The sequence below is a fragment of the Lithobates pipiens genome, unplaced genomic scaffold (genome assembly GCF_037356315.1).
Source record: "Lithobates pipiens isolate NorthernLeopardFrog02 unplaced genomic scaffold, aLitPip1_a1.2 Scaffold_8, whole genome shotgun sequence".
Lineage (NCBI taxonomy): Eukaryota > Metazoa > Chordata > Amphibia > Anura > Ranidae > Lithobates > Lithobates pipiens.
Genome location: NW_027507903.1, coordinates 17,812,959 through 17,832,032, shown reverse-complemented (window position 1 = coordinate 17,832,032; position 19,074 = coordinate 17,812,959). Strand labels below are relative to the sequence as shown.

At 46.0% G+C, this 19,074-nt stretch overlaps 1 protein-coding gene and 1 pseudogene across 2 annotated transcripts in view; one reads left to right on the top strand and one right to left on the bottom strand.

Annotated features, from left to right (window-relative positions):
* Positions 1–19,074, top strand: part of LOC143961510 (leucine-rich repeat-containing protein 28) — a 112,122-nt gene that overhangs the window by 71,898 nt on the left and 21,150 nt on the right. For both annotated transcript variants that reach the window (XM_077470805.1, XM_077470804.1), the window contains exons 5-6: positions 893–1,030; positions 3,161–3,367. In XM_077470805.1, the coding sequence (XP_077326931.1) occupies positions 893–1,030; positions 3,161–3,367 (345 nt within the window). The remainder of the gene's footprint in view (positions 1–892; positions 1,031–3,160; positions 3,368–19,074) is intronic.
* Positions 8,552–10,338, bottom strand: LOC143964285 (ribosomal RNA processing protein 1 homolog A pseudogene; annotated as a pseudogene).

The following is a 19,074-nucleotide window of genomic DNA, read 5'->3' as shown; positions in this document are numbered from 1 at the left end:
GGACGGACACACAGGGATGGACGGACACACACACAGGGATGGACAGGCATGTCTCACCCTCGGCTTATACACGAGTCAATAAGTTTGCCAGTTTTTTTGGGGGTAAATTGGGGGCCTCGGCTTATATTCGGGTCGGCCTATACTCGAGTATATACGGTAAAGAAAACAAATAAACTTAGACATGCTATCTGCCAATAGAACTTAACCAAAAAGTGCATTCTATGCATTGAAAATATAGAAAATATACCAAATCAAATCATTATTCAAGCAAAAAAATATCAAAACAATAACTCCAAGGCCAATAATAAATAATAACGTTATCTCCTCCTATTCCACGACATGGCTGGTTGACGAACATCCGTTCAGAAACGAACTGAAAAGCACGAAATGAAAAGCGCTAAATGAAAAGCACAAATCAACACTCGCCAACTTTACTAACACAAAATTAGCAGAAGGAGCCCAAAAGGTGGTGCTAAAGATCTGAAAAACCACGTAGTACGTCACTATGTTCGTGTTTGTTGGCTGACAATTCCTTGCTGTTTGTATGCAAGACAAGTTTGGGCCAACGCCCTTCGGACAAAAGTCCACGGTTTTGTTGGCCAACAATCCGATCGTGTGTACGAGGCTTAAGAGAGGATTCCTCTTTGGAGAGATTTTGTCTCACTTCCTGTTGTGTCTCTGGGACAAGAAGTGAAGGGAAATCTCCTCTAACAGGATACAGATAGAAGTAAAAACTTAGAGGGGACTTAAACCATTTTCCAAGTCTATCCAAAATGAAAGCAAAAAGTTTGGGCTTTATATACACTTTATGTGGTTCTCCCTGAAGCTTCTTCTCTTTGTAAATGTTTGAATACAAAGCTGCCCTTGTAAGCTTGTTTTCTTCTTCTCACAGCCATTGGTTCTCTGGTAAAACTGCAGTCCTTGGACTTGAGTGACAATGCTCTGGAAATCCTTTGTCCTGACATTGGGAGGCTTAAATCACTGCGCCATTTACGACTGACCCAGAACCGGCTCAAGTTTCTCCCGCCAGGTAAGCCCTCTGTCTGCGTGTACACAGGCCTAAGTACAGGTGAAATACAAACTTTTTTAACTTTTTATTCTTTCGGTTTTTTTGTTTTTTATGTAGCAATGGGGTTGATTTACTAAAACTGGAGAGTGAAAAATCTGGTGCAGCTTTGCATAGAAACAAATCGGCTCCCAAGTTTTTCGTCAAAGCTTAATCGAATAAGCTGAAATTAGAAGCTGATTGGTTACCATGTACAGCTGCATCAGATTTTACGATCTCCAGTTTTAGTAAATCAATTCCAATTTAAAAAAAAAAAAGATACCTTGTTACCTTACTTGTAGCAGAATACACAACATTCACCTGGATAAGAAAATCACCATTCCACACAAATGCTGCATCCAGCAGTAAACCTTTCCCCATCAACCGTTAGTGACTTACCCTCAACTGCAGAGGGAAGAATATGAACATTTTAACATTAGGTGTGTGCCTATGTCAGTTGCAGCCTGTCCATTAGGGGCAAAGGGGGCAGTACCCCTAATCCATGCGCCAAGCCCCTAATCTACATGCAGAGTTCCGGACGCATGGATTTCAATGGAGTTTTTTTTTTAAGCACATGATTACAGCCTGAGCCTCTAATTTGCTTAAAAAAAGGGTGGGTTCGGGGCGCAGAGCACTGCGTGACAATAGCGAATTAATATTTCCTATTGTCTTCCCGATTCTCCACCCAGCCAGTCAGGAAGCAAGTCCTGAGACCCAATTGGCCAGGGAGTCTTAGGACTCCCTGGCCAATAGGGGCTCAGGACACACGTCTTGTTCAGCCCGGAGGAGAAGCATCAGCCCCGACTCCTCCTTACCCCTAATCATAAACCAAATGACATAATACCTAACAGCCCAATTATAATACAGTATATTCCAAATTAGGAACACAGATCACAGGGTAAAACTGGAGATGCAAGGAAGGGGGGAATCAGGAATGGATTCATAAACACGGGGGAGTAGGAACAAGGCTTCAGGGTGTACGTACAAGGCAAAGAGCACAATCAAGAGCAGGAACAGTATAAACTGCTAGCAGTATTTGGCAGCAATGCAAAACATGGCAGTGAGGGAAGTGTAGAGGAGGAACCAAATACCCTCCCAGCATCCAGTATCAAGTGGAAATAGATTACTGGGATTTGCAAGCTGCTGGGAGACACCTGCTAGGCCAGGGATCAAAACCAAAATGGGTAGTCAGATGAGCCAATGATCAGGAAACCAGAGATCAGCGTAGTCAGAGGCAGAAGAACAGGATCAGGAACCAGAAGGGATGTCAGCCGGGGCAAAGTCTTTCACAGGAACACAGCAGAGAAACTCCAGATATGTTGACCAGGCGAAGGCAGGAAAGGAATGAACAAGGCAGTTTAAATTGCTAGAAGGGGCGGGGCTGACAAGCAGATAATGATAACCAGGTGAGCCACTGAGGAAACACCCCAGACCAGGGAGCGCGGACAACATACAGGTACGCTGTTTTTCGCACCTGGGCTGCCCTGCCGCAGTATGTTTGGTGGGCGGTCCAGAACTGGTTATGTACATCTTTCTCTCCAGCAAACAATAGTAGTGGCATCACCAAATCTCACTCTAAACCTCCTGAGACTACCAGTCGAGACGCATCAGTGCCTTATATGATCTCACCCTGAAAATATCCATTTATGAGTGCTTTGTTATTTTCAAGAATACAAGACAAAATGTTGATTTTTCAGGGTACTGCTTGGGCACTATTAACATTTCTAGATGTCCCCTAAAAACAAACGGAAGAGGATCCCTTCTGCTCTGTCTGGCTGGGGATGTGAATTCCATTTAATCATAGAGAAAATGTGCAATTGCTCCTTCAGCATCGGTCACACTCCCACAGATGGCTTATTGCTTTCAAATTTCCAAATTCGACAGCATGCGCTTACTAATGGCACCTTATTTATATACTGCATTTCTACTCTTGTTCAGTAAACATTATCAAGCTTTTTTGGGCTTTAGGATATTCTGTAAGCAGATGCCCTCTGTCTTGCATTATTGGATCTTTCCCTATGTGGGGCTGATTTGAAGCACTCTGGAGAGATTCATTGATACGTTTGGCTCAGGTATGTGATTTTGACACTTAATTTGTTTTATTCATGCTTGCAGAAATTGGAAAGCTGAAAGAACTTCAGACTTTAGACCTCTCCACAAATCACCTTGTCACTTTACCGGAGAAGTTGCACTTGTGCCAGTCACTGCAGTACCTGACCGTAGATAGGAACTTCCTGTGCAGCATTCCACGCCACCTGTGCCAGCTAGCCAGCCTTAATGAGCTTTCCATGGCTGGCAACCGACTGGCATCCCTGCCTTTGGGTGAGTATAGAAAGGACTTGCTGTTGATTTGCTTTATGTGTCAGTATTAAAGTGTTACTAAACCCAGTAATATAAAATAGTTAATCTGCCTCCCCCCAAGCCCACAGCTTATAAATATTCTTTTTACATTAAAATATTGCCACTATATACCCTTTTGGATGATCTGTATGCCACGGTCACATAATAAACTGCAGAGTTTCTCCAGTGCTGAGAGTTCAGGTAGGAGGAGATTTCCACTTCAGCCTGTATACACGCCCACATGTGTGATACCAATATCATGTGGCCTGGCTATCTCTGAGAACAAGTAACTGTTCTCTACAGCATAAAAGACACAACTGAGCATGTGCAGGTCGGCTATCCTGCCGGTGTTAGCTGGCCTTCCCCAGATAGACCGTGCAGGAGGGGGAGGATCTGTGCATACAGGTTAAAACAGCCTTTTTACACAATGCGGAGGATTAACCCCTTAACTTTCATAGTGAGCATGCTATGCTGCATATACAGATGAATTTTTTCTGTTGTGGGTTTAGTTACACTTTAACTGTGTATGCATGTAAAAGTTGTCAGAAACAGATATTCCTGTATATATAAAGTACGCCCTGCTTCATTTGTGATAGAAACTCAGCCAGCAGATCACATAGGTTCCATTCACACCTGAGCGGTCCAGATTGCGGGTGGAATCGCCGCGATTCTGCCTGCGATTCCAGAATCGTGGCAGAAAGCGTTTGAGATGCCATTATTTGATGATGGCATCCCAAACGCCGTGAGATTGTCGAGCGCCAAAACGCACTACAAAATCGGGACAAAAAACGCAAACGCTCCTGGCTCTGTTCTAAGATTTAGTACTGGAGCTTCTTTGGAATGGAGGGAGGCCCATTCAAATGAATGGTGTCGCTCCAAAAATGCTTCACTAAATTTTTTTTTAAAAAGCTAAAGAAAACGAGCTGCAACAGCTGTCGCTGCAGATTGCTCAGGTGTGAATGCAGCAAGCCTTAGGCCCCTTTCACACATGCGGACAGTATGTCCGTATTCCATCCATCCGTTTGCGGATGAAATACAGACATACATGCATTCCTATGGGATAGCGGGTGTCTGCTGATAAACATCCGCAGACACCCGCTATCGTCCGCCTCCACAATTGTCCGATTCTGCAGATGGAGGAAAATCCTATTTTTCTATCCGTATGCAGAGCGGATCGGATGAACACGAACAGACGGTCCATGCTCATCCGATCCCCCATAGAGGAGAATGGACAGCTGACAGGGCAGTCCCTGCACAGTGTGCCGAGACCGCCCTGTTATCCGCCGGCTCAGCGGGGACAACGGAGCGATCCCCGCTGAGCAAGCGGATCATTACTGATTCGTCCCGTGTGAAAGGGGCCTTACATTATACACTTTTCTTTCCTTCAACCATGGGTTGAAGAAAAGAAAATTGCTCAATCCCCCCCCCCCCCATCAACATGGTCAGTGTTAATGGGGGAATCCATCCCACAGAGGTTTCCCAGCAATCAGAATACAATGATCACTGCCAGCAAGCTATAGCCACCGGCAGTGCCAGCAAGCTATAGCCACCGGCAGTGATCGCATGAAAAAAAACCTGATAGGCGGTTGTTCTGAAGCTGATCAATGGATCAGCTTCAGTACAACCAGCTTGCCCATAGAAGGATCGGTTCCTGCTGCACCACCTGAAATTTGATCCGTCTTTGGCCGGACTAAAGCCGCGTACACACGGGCGGACTGTATGGCCAACTTAGTCCGTCAGACAATCCGACGGACAGTCCGTCCTACTTTCGAAAGGACTTGACCACACACGGATGCAAAACAGTCCGTCGAAAGTTTGCGCGATGATGTGTACAGCACGTACGACGGGACTAGAAATAGGAAGTCCAATACACAGCAATGCAACCTTTCGCCGTGTAAATCCTTTCTGAGCATGCGCCATACTTAGTCCGTCGAACTAGCCTACTTACGAGCGGATTGTCCGCTGAAACCAAAGTACGACGGACAATATTACGGAAATTCCGAAATACTTAGTCCGCCAGACTGCACGCTGAAAAAGTCCGCTGAAGCCCACACACGAGCGGACTGTCCGCTGAAATGTGTTTCGACGGACTAAGTTGGCCAGACAGTCCGCCCGTGTGTACGCGGCTTTAGAGTAGATTTAGATGTGCATCTAAATCTCCCTTGCATCTAAAGCCCAATCCGCAGTCGGATTGCGCTCCAGAGGTTACTGACAGGTGGTGGGGACGCAATGCGACGCCTCCTCATTGCCTGTTTTAACCCCATTTGCAATGACGCATTGCACGCGGTTTCGGGCGTTTGCGGCACTTCCCTTTTGACATGCATGTGTACCGTTTGGCGGGCTTGCCGCTCACCGATCACTACATGTTGAATCAACTTTCCTGCCGCCTGCCAGGTTGCGTGCTCCAATAAGGGTTTGGTATGGATTTTGGGGGAACCCCTATGCCAGGGGTGCCCAAACTTTTTAAGAGCGAGGGCCACTTAAGCAACTTGGTAACCAGTCACGGGCCTCAGTGATGATTTTTTAGAGGATCGGAGGCAGGGAGGAGTAGACGGACAAAAGTCTGTTTACATCTGCCGCTCTGAGGAAGTGAATTGAGGGTCCGATTGGGTAGGGTCGATCATGTTTAAGACTTTCCTACTGTGCTGCTGTTTACCCACACCACGGGTGCAGCGTAGCGCACCTGTGTCTATCCTGCAGGTTAACCGAACTTTGCCATAGACTCGGCTTATGGGACTCTGCAGCCACTTTCTTCCTCTACCACCAGCTTCATTTACAACACTGATGCTGTGGTATGACGGGTCGGCAACCTGCGATCTGGGACAACGGAGCGATCCCCGCTGAGCAAGCGGATCATTACTGATTCGTCCCGTGTGAAAGGGGCCTTACATTATACACTTTTCTTTCCTTCAACCATGGGTTGAAGAAAAGAAAATTGCTCAATCCCTCCCCCCCCATCAACATGGTCAGTGTTAATGGGGGAATCCATCCCACAGAGGTTTCCCAGCAATCAGAATACAATGATCACTGCCAGCAAGCTATAGCCACCGGCAGTGCCAGCAAGCTATAGCCACCGGCAGTGATCGCATGAAAAAAAATCTGATAGGCGGTTGTTCTGAAGCTGATCAATGGATCAGCTTCAGTACAACCAGCCTGCCCATAGAAGGATCGGTTCCTGCTGCACCACCTGAAATTTGATCCGTCTTTGGCCGGACTAAAGCCGCGTACACACGGGCGGACTGTATGGCCAACTTAGTCCGTCAGACAATCCGACGGACAGTCCGTCCTACTTTCGAAAGGACTTGACCACACACGGATGCAAAACAGTCCGTCGAAAGTTTGCGCGATGATGTGTACAGCACGTACGACGGGACTAGAAATAGGAAGTCCAATACACAGCAATGCAACCTTTCGCCGTGTAAATCCTTTCTGAGCATGCGCCATACTTAGTCCGTCGAACTAGCCTACTTACGAGCGGATTGTCCGCTGAAACCAAAGTACGACGGACAATATTACGGAAATTCCGAAATACTTAGTCCGCCAGACTGCACGCTGAAAAAGTCAGCTGAAGCCCACACACGAGCGGACTGTCCGCTGAAATGTGTTTCGACGGACTAAGTTGGCCAGACAGTCCGCCCGTGTGTACGCGGCTTTAGAGTAGATTTAGATGTGCATCTAAATCTCCCTTGCATCTAAAGCCCAATCCGCAGTCGGATTGCGCTCCAGAGGTTACTGACAGGTGGTGGGGACGCAATGCGACGCCTCCTCATTGCCTGTTTTAACCCCATTTGCAATGACGCATTGCACGCGGTTTCGGGCGTTTGCGGCACTTCCCTTTTGACATGCATGTGTACCGTTTGGCGGGCTTGCCGCTCACCGATCACTACATGTTGAATCAACTTTCCTGCGGCCTGCCAGGTTGCGTGCTCCAATAAGGGTTTGGTATGGATTTTGGGGGAACCCCTATGCCAGGGGTGCCCAAACTTTTTAAGAGCGAGGGCCACTTAAGCAACTTGGTAACCAGTCACGGGCCTCAGTGATGATTTTTTAGAGGATCGGAGGCAGGGAGGAGTAGACGGACAAAAGTCTGTTTACATCTGCCGCTCTGAGGAAGTGAATTGAGGGTCCGATTGGGTAGGGTCGATCATGTTTAAGACTTTCCTACTGTGCTGCTGTTTACCCACACCACGGGTGCAGCGTAGCGCACCTGTGTCTATCCTGCAGGTTAACCGAACTTTGCCATAGACTCGGCTTATGGGACTCTGCAGCCACTTTCTTCCTCTACCACCAGCTTCATTTACAACACTGATGCTGTGGTATGACGGGTCGGCAACCTGCGATCTGGGCTTGCTAACCTGCCATTCCAGAGCAGGAGGTCGCGGGCCACATCAGAGGGCTCCGGGCCACTGGTTGGCCACCCCTGCCCTATGCCATTTTTTTTTATTTGGCGCAGGGTGACACCCACACAATTTTTTTTTTTTTGGTTCATGGTTCCCCTTAATATTCATACCAGACCCAAAGGGCCTGGTAATGGACTGGGGGCAGGAACTCCCTGCCATTTTTTTCAATAAGTCTTATCTATATTGTCGAGACCTCCTCTGTAACGCAAAGCATGCATTGATATATGTCCCCTGGGGCAGGACCCGGGTCCCCAAACACTTTTTTTTTTTTCGGTGGAGAACTAAGGAGTTGGTTGTCTTTTATGTCTACACAACAACATATACAGAGCCAAACAATTGCATTTTCCTCCAGAACGATTTATATACAAGTATCTCTTGTCGCTCTCTTAGCCCAGGACTGCACTTCTCCACATCACAGGCAGATGTACTCGCCCTACAGGTGGGGTCGTGGAAGAGGCGGATGTACCTCAAAACATGGAGACACCACATCTATCCTGAGAAGAGTGGAGAACGTCTGTGTGCCCCATCAAAACCACATTCTGGATCTCACTTTCACCCATTCTTCATGGTGTTGGGACATGTTCTGCCATTGTGTAACCATGGTGGAGGCTTGAACAATGACAGATGGCGAATAGTCACTATGGAGCTCTGAAGGCGGTCTTCGGTACCGATGGAGAATTTCTTGCCCACTTTCACATATCCGACGTTGTAGGAACAGTTTAGCGAGTGCAGAATTCATTGTTCCTCCACATAGTGTCCATGAAGAGTCCCAGCGGCTTCTAGAAGAAATCTGAGGCCTGCACTCTGGGGGCCACCGGACTGGGTGTTTTCAGGACACCATGCTGCGGTCGCTGGTCTGGATTGAAGGGAACTCAGGATGAACCAGTTGGACTGACCAGAAGACTGCGATCCGTCCGCTTAAACTCTGCAGTCATGTTCTTGTTCAGACTGAAGGTGACTGAGTTGCAATTTTGGTCTTTGCGGATCTTCCTTCAGTTTTTGAGCTTTTCACATATAGAGATTTTGGGGCCTCCGACTTGCGGAAAGCAACAAAGTCCTGGGCCGTGGAGGTGACCTTCGCAGTTGAGGAGACTTTTGCTGGTGGAGTTGCTGGAGCTGCTGGAGTAGTAACTGAAGACATCTCTGATTTATTACTGATTATCCGACTCCTCATGAGGGCCCACCTCCGCCTCATCAGTGACACCTCCCGGAGAGGCAGAACACTGAGGCTGAGCCGTAGCAGGCGGCTTCTCCTCTTCTTCACATGGGCCTTAGCGGATAGCGTGTCATCGATGTGCACGGCGTCATGTGACCGAGCTGCCTTGGTGGGGCGCTCTTTGCTATCGGTGTCCTCGGTCTTCTCAGTCTCCCATTGAGCCGTGAGTGGTCCGCCTCCCTCGCAGTGCAGGAAACTTTCTTCTTCTTCTTACATTTCCTCATAGCTGGTGGTCCCTCTGCCTTTCCCGGCTCCTCCGGCGGATCTCCGGGTGCTGAACCCCCCTGCCGACGTTTCCTCTTCTCCGGCTCGGGGATGAAGCGGTGCTTCTCCAGCATCAGCCGGTTTTGAATTTTTTTCTGCCTTTTGCGGAATCTCCAGCTACTGAATTCATCATCATCCTCCTCCGTGGAGACCTCCTCCGGGAAGTCATCATGTGGGAATACACCTTCTGCTAGATCTTTGAACCTTTTCACCAGCCGGTAGAGACACTTGCAGTTGCGGGATGGGAGGGTTTGCTGACTTGCAAGGCCGAAGAGTCTATCCGATACAGCCTGATAGTCAAACTGCAGCACAGGGCCGATGTCTTCCTCATCCTGGGCTGGAAGTCCCCCTGACCTGGAGCCACCATCACCAGCCGTCTCCTCATCGGTCGGGTCATGTCCCACTTCTTTGATGAGCTCTTCAATAGCAAAAAGGGCCTGATCCAGAATGATCTGAAATATCCCATTCACCACCGACTGCTGGAGGATTGCATCCATAGTCTTAGCGGCAATCTGGCAAAACGGTTTGATGAGTTTCAAGTTTACATCAGCCGTCAGCTCCGTAGAGCCAGTCTTCTCCAAATAGATGTCTATGGGATGGTGCTGAACTCCCCGTGACGCCTCCGTCTTCAGAACTTCCTCCACCAGAATCAAGAGAAACTCCTCCACCATGCTCTCCTCCCAGTCGGCCTGTTGGACCAGTTGTGCGGACTGGTTCAGGACTAATCGGACCAGCGTGTAGAACTTATCCAGGTGGAGGCGATCAATCCCATCCCATTCCCGATTCAGAGTCTGCCAGAACGCTCGGAGGAAGAGATTTTATGATTCTCTGGTGTGAAGCATGTGAACGAGCTGTGACATGTTCTTTGCCAGTTCTTCCTGCAGCAGAGGCTTGTCCTGCATCCACAAACAGTAGAAGAGACCCTTCCAGATCTTACATAACTCATCGCCTGAGAACTCCCCCTCCCGGCTCCTCTCCCTCAGGTAGGCCCGCAGTCTCCGTAGGACCCAGTCTCGGGTCTTCTTCTCATTCCCAGGCAGTTTCTGCGCCAGAGTCACACACGGGTCCGCCATGCTGCGCTCACGTTGGCCGCTTCCAGTCCCTGAAGAATGACGTCATCCCCAAACACTTTTTATGTCAATAACTTGCATATAAGCCTTTAAAATTAGCACTTTTGATTCCTCATGTTAGTGTCCCATAGACTTTAACAGTGTTCGGTGTTCATCCAAACAACCAAAGTTCGGCCCGAACTTATGCTCGGGCCGAACCGTTCGCCTATCCCTAGTAATGACTAGGATGTTTATACCTCAAAAATTCAATTTCTCTTTGCCACCCCTTGAGTCTTTCTTTCAGACTAAGCAGCAATTTTTTTGCATACTTTCTTTTTAACCACTTGATCTCTGGAAGATTTTACCCTCTTTATGACCAGGCCATTTTTTGCTATTCAGCATTGCACTACTTTAACTGCTTGCGGACCGCCCACTGCACATATACTGGCTCAGCTGCACAAAGCAACGTACCTGTATTTCGCTCTGATCACTGTATTAGTGTCACTGGTTACCACAAAGTGTCAGCTTGTGTCCAATTGTCCGCTGCAATATTGCAGTCCCACTATAAGTCTCTGATCGCCACCATTACTAGTATGAAAAAAAAATTAAATTCCAATATATATACCATAGTTTGTAGACGCTATAACGTCAGCATATACCAATCAATATATGCGTATTGGGATTTTTTACCGAAAATATGTAGCAGAATACATATTGGGGTAAAATGATGAAGACATTTTTTATTTATTTTTTTAATCATTTTTATTGGATATGTTTTATAGCAGAAAGTAAAAAATATTGTTATTTTTTTTCAAAATTGTCAGTTGTTTTTTGTTTTTAGCGCAAAACAGAAAACATGCAGAAGCTCTATTTGGGGGAAAAAAGGACATCAATTTTATTTGGGTAAAGCGTTGCATGACTGCGCAATTGTCAGTTAACCCAGAAAGGTTTTAGCCCCTTAATGACCAGGCCTTTTTTTGGGATCCGGTACTGCGTTATTTAATTGACAATTACGTGGTCGTGCGACGCTGTACCCAAATAAAAAATGTCCCCCACCACCACAAATAGAGATTTCTTTTGGTGGTATTCGATCACCTCTACGGTTTTTATCTTTTGCGCTATGAACAAAACGAGACCAACAATTTTGAACAAAAAAACAATATTTCTACTTTCTGCTATAAAACTAACATATCCAATAAAAATTTTAAAAAAATCTAATTACTTCATCAATTTAAGCTAATATGTATTCTGCTACATAATTTTGATAAAAAAAATCACAATAAGCGTGTATTGATTGGTTTGTGCAAAAGCTATCGTGTCTACAGGCTATGGGATATTTTTTTTTTTTTTTTACTAGTAATGGCGGCGATCAGCAATTTTTAGAGGGACTGCGACATTGCGGCAGACAAATCGGACACCTAACTGACACTTTTGACACTTTTTTGGGGACCAGTGACACCAATACATTTATCAGTGCTAAAAATATGCACTGTTACTGTACTAATGACACTGGCTGGGAAGGAGTTAAAATCAGGGGCGCTCAAAGGGTTAACTGTGTGCCTAGCTGGTGCTTGCTAACTGTGTGGGGGAGGTTCTCTGACTGGGTGAAGACAGAGATCGGTGTTCCTGCTCAGCAGAAACACTGAACTCTGTCTTCTCCCCTGCCTATACAGTGATCTGCCTTGCTTACATAGGAAGCTCACAGTTCTGCCTCACTGGGGAACAATCGCAGGTGGCATCCCCCGTGTCCAATCAGCACGCAATCTCGTGCGCGCCCCCCCCCCCCCCCAGTGTCTATTTTGCACGAAATGCCATACAGGTACGTTGTTTCGCGCAATAGAGCCGACCTGCTGCAGTACAAGTGCGGTAGGCAGTCGACAAGTGGTTAACGTAACAGTGCCATATAACAAAAAATGGCCTGGTCACGAAGGGGTTTAAAACGGAGCTCCAGTCCCCCCACCAAAAAAATAATACTGCAGCTGCTGACTTTTAGTATTAGGACACTTGTCCAGGGATCTCGCGATGTCGGCACCCCAGCCAATTTTTCAGTTGGCCTCTTTGGTACTGCCACCACCATTCCTTGTAAGGGAAACCGGCAGTAAAGTGGGGAGCCGAAGTGGTTAATAACATAACTGCACATGGTTATTATATAATCATTAAAACAGTCAAAGGGAGTCATCTTAAAACCGAAAAATAAGCTTTCTGCTATGTAGGGGTTAAAAGGGAATTACTATTACTTCAAAGTTGGATGAAAGCCCCAGCATGTGACTCTGCACCCCCTGAAGGCCAGGAGTTAATGTATGAGTCATTTTTATCACTACCTTGGCCTCCTCCCTGCAATGTCTTTTGTACCTCATCGCTGTGCTTTTGGCAAGGTGCTGCCTCTACGCAAACATCATTTTAGTTTTTTTGTCCCTTCTGCACAGTTAGCAGAAGTTGCCATATTTGGACTTTGCGTGAGTCTGGCCATCAGCACTTGTCCAGTCTGCAGCTCAATGTAAATCACAAGCATTGCTCTCCAGACAATAGAGCAGCAGCTGCCAACATCTGAGCTGCGGCGATAAAAAATAATGTGTTGAGTTACAGCCAAGAGGCTGGCGGAGCGACAGCACATTACAAGAGATGAAAAAAAAAAAAGCCTCTCCGTAGAGGGTGAGCATAAGAAATGTACACACACCAGTTAAAGACATTGTTCTATCAAACTTGCTAGAACATCATAGTAAGAGATTCTGTGCTAAAAGATGAGAACACTTTGCCCTTCAGCCTAAAGTTGGTAGATACCCAGAAAGACATTAATGTTTATGCATGGCTGGGATTTGCTGATTCCGGTGCACTGGTGACCGTTTTCTTTTACCTTTGATCAGAATAATTAGGATAGGTCTCAACCTCTATTAATGTCTTACTACTTTCAAGGAAAAACAAATACTTTATCCTGTTTCATCTGTAAACATTTTACTGTATGCATGGAGTGTACATCTTCCTTCTGTAATTTATGTTGAAAAACAGCTACAGGTTACGTCTTTTTACTACTGAAGCCTGAACTCCTGGGAAAGGTACAATGCTCCCTGTACTGCAAGGCCTTGTTTGTACTTGCTGTCAGGAACCATGAAACAGACTGAGACAGAAGTACAATCAAATCACACTTGTTTATTACTAAAAATAAAAAGGTAAATAGAAAAAAGCGTAGTCAAGCATAGCCAGAGTCCAGTAGCCAGATCGGGTAGTCAGCCAGTCCAAAGTTAATTAACCAGATTGGGTAATCAGCCAGGCCAGAAGTCAGGGATCCAAGGAGAGCAACCGCAAGCAGGATAAGAAGCCAGGAGGGATGTCAGCAAGCCAGTCTTGAAACAAACAGCAGGAGATGGTTCCTTGTGATGTGACCAACGCGAAGGCAAAGGAAAAAGTGAGCTGGAAGGCTTTAAATAGGCAGGTAAGACGAGCATCATCGGGAACAGCTGGTAACTGTGGAAAGAGAAGAGAGCTGGCAATTAGCCGACAGCTGAGCGGCCAGCACAGAGGAGGAAGGGCTAAGCCAGCCCTGACACTTGCCTCCTAGAAAATGGACATTACTGCTCTAACCCAAAATAACTGAAAAAACAAGCAGCTACATACACATTGTGACAAACGTGGATAAATCTAGGTAAAAAATGTAGCGCTAACCTATAAAAACAGATATGTTAATATAAGTGAGGTGATAAAGGATGATACTAATTAATCAAAAATACAAATGTATAAATAACATGTGAAATGTCCATTTAGAAAAGGTGATATATGATAGGGTGGAACAACCCAAAAACTCAAACCGCTGAAAAAATGTCAAACCAGTGGAAAAAATTATAAAGTGTAGTCCAACATGTACTATGGTGAAAACCGAAGTCTGGGCATCCAACACAAGATAATAAAAAGTCAGAAAAAAAAAAAAAAAATTGATGCTGAACACTGTCCGTTGTGGAAGACATCAAAGGTAATACATTATCAACAATGAAGTGAAGTGCCTGTGCCCTTACCGGAACGGGTGGACTCCAATGTCAGCAAAAAGGAGTCATACAGGCATGATGCCACAAATGGCTGCTGTATGGAACTCCAAAGGGTCCAGGACCTCCAAGATATAATCCAGGGGAAGGATGGAAAACCTCCAAAAGGACCTCCAATCACAGGGACCTCAGGACTGGATCTGGATGGTAAGATCAACAGGACACCAGAGCCACCCGTATCGGGATAATATGCGGGGAAAGAAAAAGCTTCCACATAATGTAGTTCAAAAATGGCAATTTATTTCTAAAAACCATCCCAAAAAAATGTAATCATGAGCTAAAAGTACAGGGCAATGTGGAGAGCGATAAGCCTAGCCCTACGCGTTTCAACCAATGGGTCTTCAACAGGGGACATATATTATTATTATATAGGTTAGCGCTACATTTTTTACCTACATTTTTTTTTTCACATGGGCTTTCCGATCAGGTCCGCCTGTCAGTTTTTCAGGCAGACCTGATTGGGCGCTCCATTCACCCCTATGGGGCAGCGGATGTCAGCGGTGACATGTCCACTGCTATACAATCCGATCTTGTCCGCCAAATCCAGACGGATGGAGGCCCTATTTTCCATCTGGAAAAAACAACAAAACAATACTGCGCTTGTGTGAAAAACTGTCAGAGGCAGCACCAATACCATGTGAGATATGACACAATAAACAATAAGGCCCCTTAACTCTGAGGCACTTGTAAAACACTGAGCACTTTTGAAGAGCTTTTCAGGCACTTTTGAAGCACTTTCGATTCATTTCAATGGAGAGGGGCATTTTTTCACCCCCCTGCCAGCGCACTGCCCCAGTGTGAAAGCATTCATTGATTTTAATGAAAATAGGTTTTCGTGAGCTTTTCAGGGGCTTTTTTTTTTTTAGCATGAAAGCGCATCAGTGTGAAAAGGGTCTAAGGAACAAGAAGGAACAAGAAAAAGTTGTGTCTCAAATCCCTAAGGCCCCTTACACACTGGGGCGGTGCGGGCGCCAGCAGGAAAACTGCAATATTTTTAGCACCGTTTTATCGGCGGTATTCGGCCGCTAGCGGAGCAGTTTTTCCCCCCTGCTAGCGGCCGAGAAAGGGTTAAAACCACTGCAAAGCGCCGCGATATAGCCTCGCTGCTCCATTCACACACCGCTCCTTCCCCGCTCCAAAGATGCTGCTAGCAGGACTTTTTTTACCGTCCTGCCAGCGCACCCGTGTGAGGAGCGGCTTTTTCAGGTGCTATTTTTAGCGCTGTAGCGCCTGCAAAGCGCTCCAGTGTTAAAGGGATCTTAATAACAAAAAGTCCACACTATACTGAACGGTCCAAGTGACAAAATTAGAATGCAAAACAATGTGATGTTTGATTCAAGTGCTTGTATATAGATGTATGTATGTAGATAATCCAAGAATATTCTCCACCATGTGACAACACCAACATTGAGATATGGATGTACCCTTACCACAATAGGTGCGAGGATACACAGAGTAGTTACCGCAAGTCTTTTTATCTATATGCTGCCGTTTTTTATGGATTTTTTTATTGTACCATCTACCACCCTTTGGTTGGATGCTTTTGTTCCTCCAATAAATACCCTAAGGGTTTTTACACTATTTGGAGCCTTCTGCTTAATTTTGGGTATTGCTGGGTGCCTGGACGAGTCACACTGAGTGCGGACGGAAAGACGGACATCATCTGCACTACAGGGTCCCGGGACACGCTACAGCTGATAATTCCCATTGCACTTTTGACCTTCCATAATAGAGGGTCCACCTATTGTGGTAAGAGTAGATCCATATCTCAATGTTGGTGGATATTCTTGGATTATCTACATGCAAACACTTGAATCAAACATCACAGTTTTGCATTCTAATTTTGTCACTTGGACTGTTCAGTACAGTTTGGACCTATTGTTATTTAGGGATTTTCAGCGCAACTTTTTCTTATTCCCTATTTTCATCCGTCTGGCAGATCAGATGGGATTGGATGAAAACGGACAGCCTGTCCTGATCTCCCCATAGAGGAGAGGGGACTCTGAGAGGTCCGTCTCAGCACAGTGAGCGGTGATGGACCAGTCATCCGCTGAGAGCCTGAGCTGACCGCTCTCACCCCCTCCACAGCCCATCACCTCAGTAAGTGAGGAGGGGGCAGAGCAGAGAGCCACTGACTGACAGTCACCAGCTCTCTGCTTGCAGAGCTCTGAGAACCAAGCGGTTGGCGTTGTTAGATCGCTCGGTTCTCAGTGTTAGAGCCGGTGGGGGACAGATGCAGTATCGGACCGGTGCTGCATCCACCTAGGTAAGTATGATTCTGATTAAAAAAAAAAATCCCATCGCCATTTCACGAGTGTATGCAATTATAAAGAGTGACATGTTTGGTATCTATTTACTCAGCGTAACATCATCTTTCACATTATACAAAAATTGGGCTAACTTTACTGTTTTGTTTTTTAGAAATTCATGAAAAAGTGTCTCTTTTCCCAAAAAGTTGCGTTTAAAACACCGCCGCACAAATACGGTGTGACATAAAATATTGCAACAATCGCCATTTTATTCTCTAGGTTCTCTGCTAAAAAATAGGCTTAGTCATGAAAGGGGTGTGATATTTTTGTCCCGCTGTCAAAATAGATCACAGCACCAACACCGCTTGTGTTGGTAAGGCGATCTGTCAGTTATTTTCCATTCAACCCGCTGGACTGAGACCAGGCTGAGGCGAGTATTTATTATCTTTATTATCTTAGCTTTACAACCACTTTAAAAGAAGTATAGGCGACGCTTTAAATTTTTTTTATGGTTACCAGGTTAGAGTCACAGAGAAGGTCTAGTGCTAGAATCATTTCTCTTGCTCTGCCGATCGCGGCGATACCTCACATGTGTGATTTGAAAATCATTTACAAATGCGGGCGTGACTCCCGTATGCATTTTTTTTTTGCTGCGCAAGCTCACGGGGGCGCTTTAAAACATTTTTATTTCTTTTTTTCTTATTTATTTTTATATTATTAAATTGTGTTTTAAAAAAAAAAAAAAAAACATTTTTGATCACCTTTATTGCTGTCACAAGGAATGTAAACGTCCCTCGTGCAAGTAATAGCTGGTGACAGGTACTCTTTATGGAGGGATCGGGGTCTAAAAGACCCCCAATCCCTCCTTTTGCACTTCAAAGTATTCAGATCGCTGTTTTCAGAGATTCTGAATACTGTATATTTTTTTGAAACCGGCGCCATTGGTAAAACAGGAAGTGACGTTGTGGCGTCGCTTCCGTGTTTACAATCGGGAGACTGGAACAAAGCCATTTCCAGCTTCGTTCCAGTCTGACACTAGGCGCCGGAAGAGCCGGATCGTCAACCGGGTCTCACAGTGGGACGGGAGGCCCGGTCAGAGCGGCGGGAGGGGGGGATGTCCCCTCCCACTCCTCTGGGATAACAGCCAATCGCTGTAAAGCCAATCGGCCGCTCTAAACAACGGTACCGGGATGATGCCTGCAGCTGCTGCCATCATAATCCCGGTATGACCCCCGAATGCCAAGGCTGCACTTCTACATACGCTCGGCGGGAAGGAGATACGCAAGGAGATAATCGCATGATAACTAGAGATGGAAATCGTGTGGAGGATAGGGTTGCTATGAATTGTAAGGGGAGGGCGTTGAACTCCTTAGGCCCCTTTAACACGGGGGGTCCAATTGGGTCCACCTATCTGTTTTTCAGGCGTTACCGATTGGTTATTCTCCTCTATGGAGCACCGGATGTAAGCGGACTTGTTTATATGTCTGTTTACACCTGCCTACCTCCAACTCGGGTTTCCCAAACTCTATTCTTGGTAGAGTAGCAGTTAGAACTCATGTCACCCTTGTGGCTATGTCACTGTTGACAACTTTCCAACTACAGGAAAGGCTGTAAAAATACCCCTGTGCACAGGTTGCTGGCCTGATGAGTAAGGAGCTGCTCCCTCTGCGACTGGAATGCTGCAGAAAGTCACTTGTCGGTGAGAGAGCGCTGCTTTGTTCATTCAACCAGCGAGGAAGCGACCTGTGCAAGTGGGTGAGTATTCTGCTCTGTTTTGCATATGCAGCCAGCTTGTTCAGAGAGAGAAATACATACAGTATCTCACAAAAGTAAGTACACCCCTCACATTTTTATCAATATTTTATTCTATCTTTTTATGTGATAACACTGAAGAAATTACACTTGGCTACAATGTAAAGTAGTGAGTGTACAGCTTGTATAACAGTGTAAATTTGCTGTCCCCTCAAAATAACTCAACACACAGCCATTAATGTCTAAACCGCTGCAAACAAAAGTGAGTACGCCCCTAAGTGAAAATGTCCAAATTGGCCCCAATTAGCCATTTTATCGCTCTCACTCTCTCATACTGGTCACTGGAAATTCAACATGGCAGATCTGAGGATCTGAAAAAATAATTGTTGCTCTACATAAAGATGGCATAGGCCAGTGATGGCGACCCTTGGCACCCCAGATGTTTTAGAACTACATTCCCCATGATGCTTGTGCACTCTGCAGTGTATTTGAGCATCATGGGAAATATAGTTACAAAACTTCTGGGGTGCCAAGGTTCGCCATCACTGGCCTAGGCTATAAGAAGATTGGCAAGACCCTGAAACTGAGCTGCAGCACGGTGGCCAAGACCATACAGCGGTATAACAGGACAGGTTCCACTCAGAACAGGCCTCTCCATGGTCCATCAAAGAAGTTGAGTGCATGTGCGCAGCGTCATATCCAGAGGTTGTGTTTGGGAAATAGAC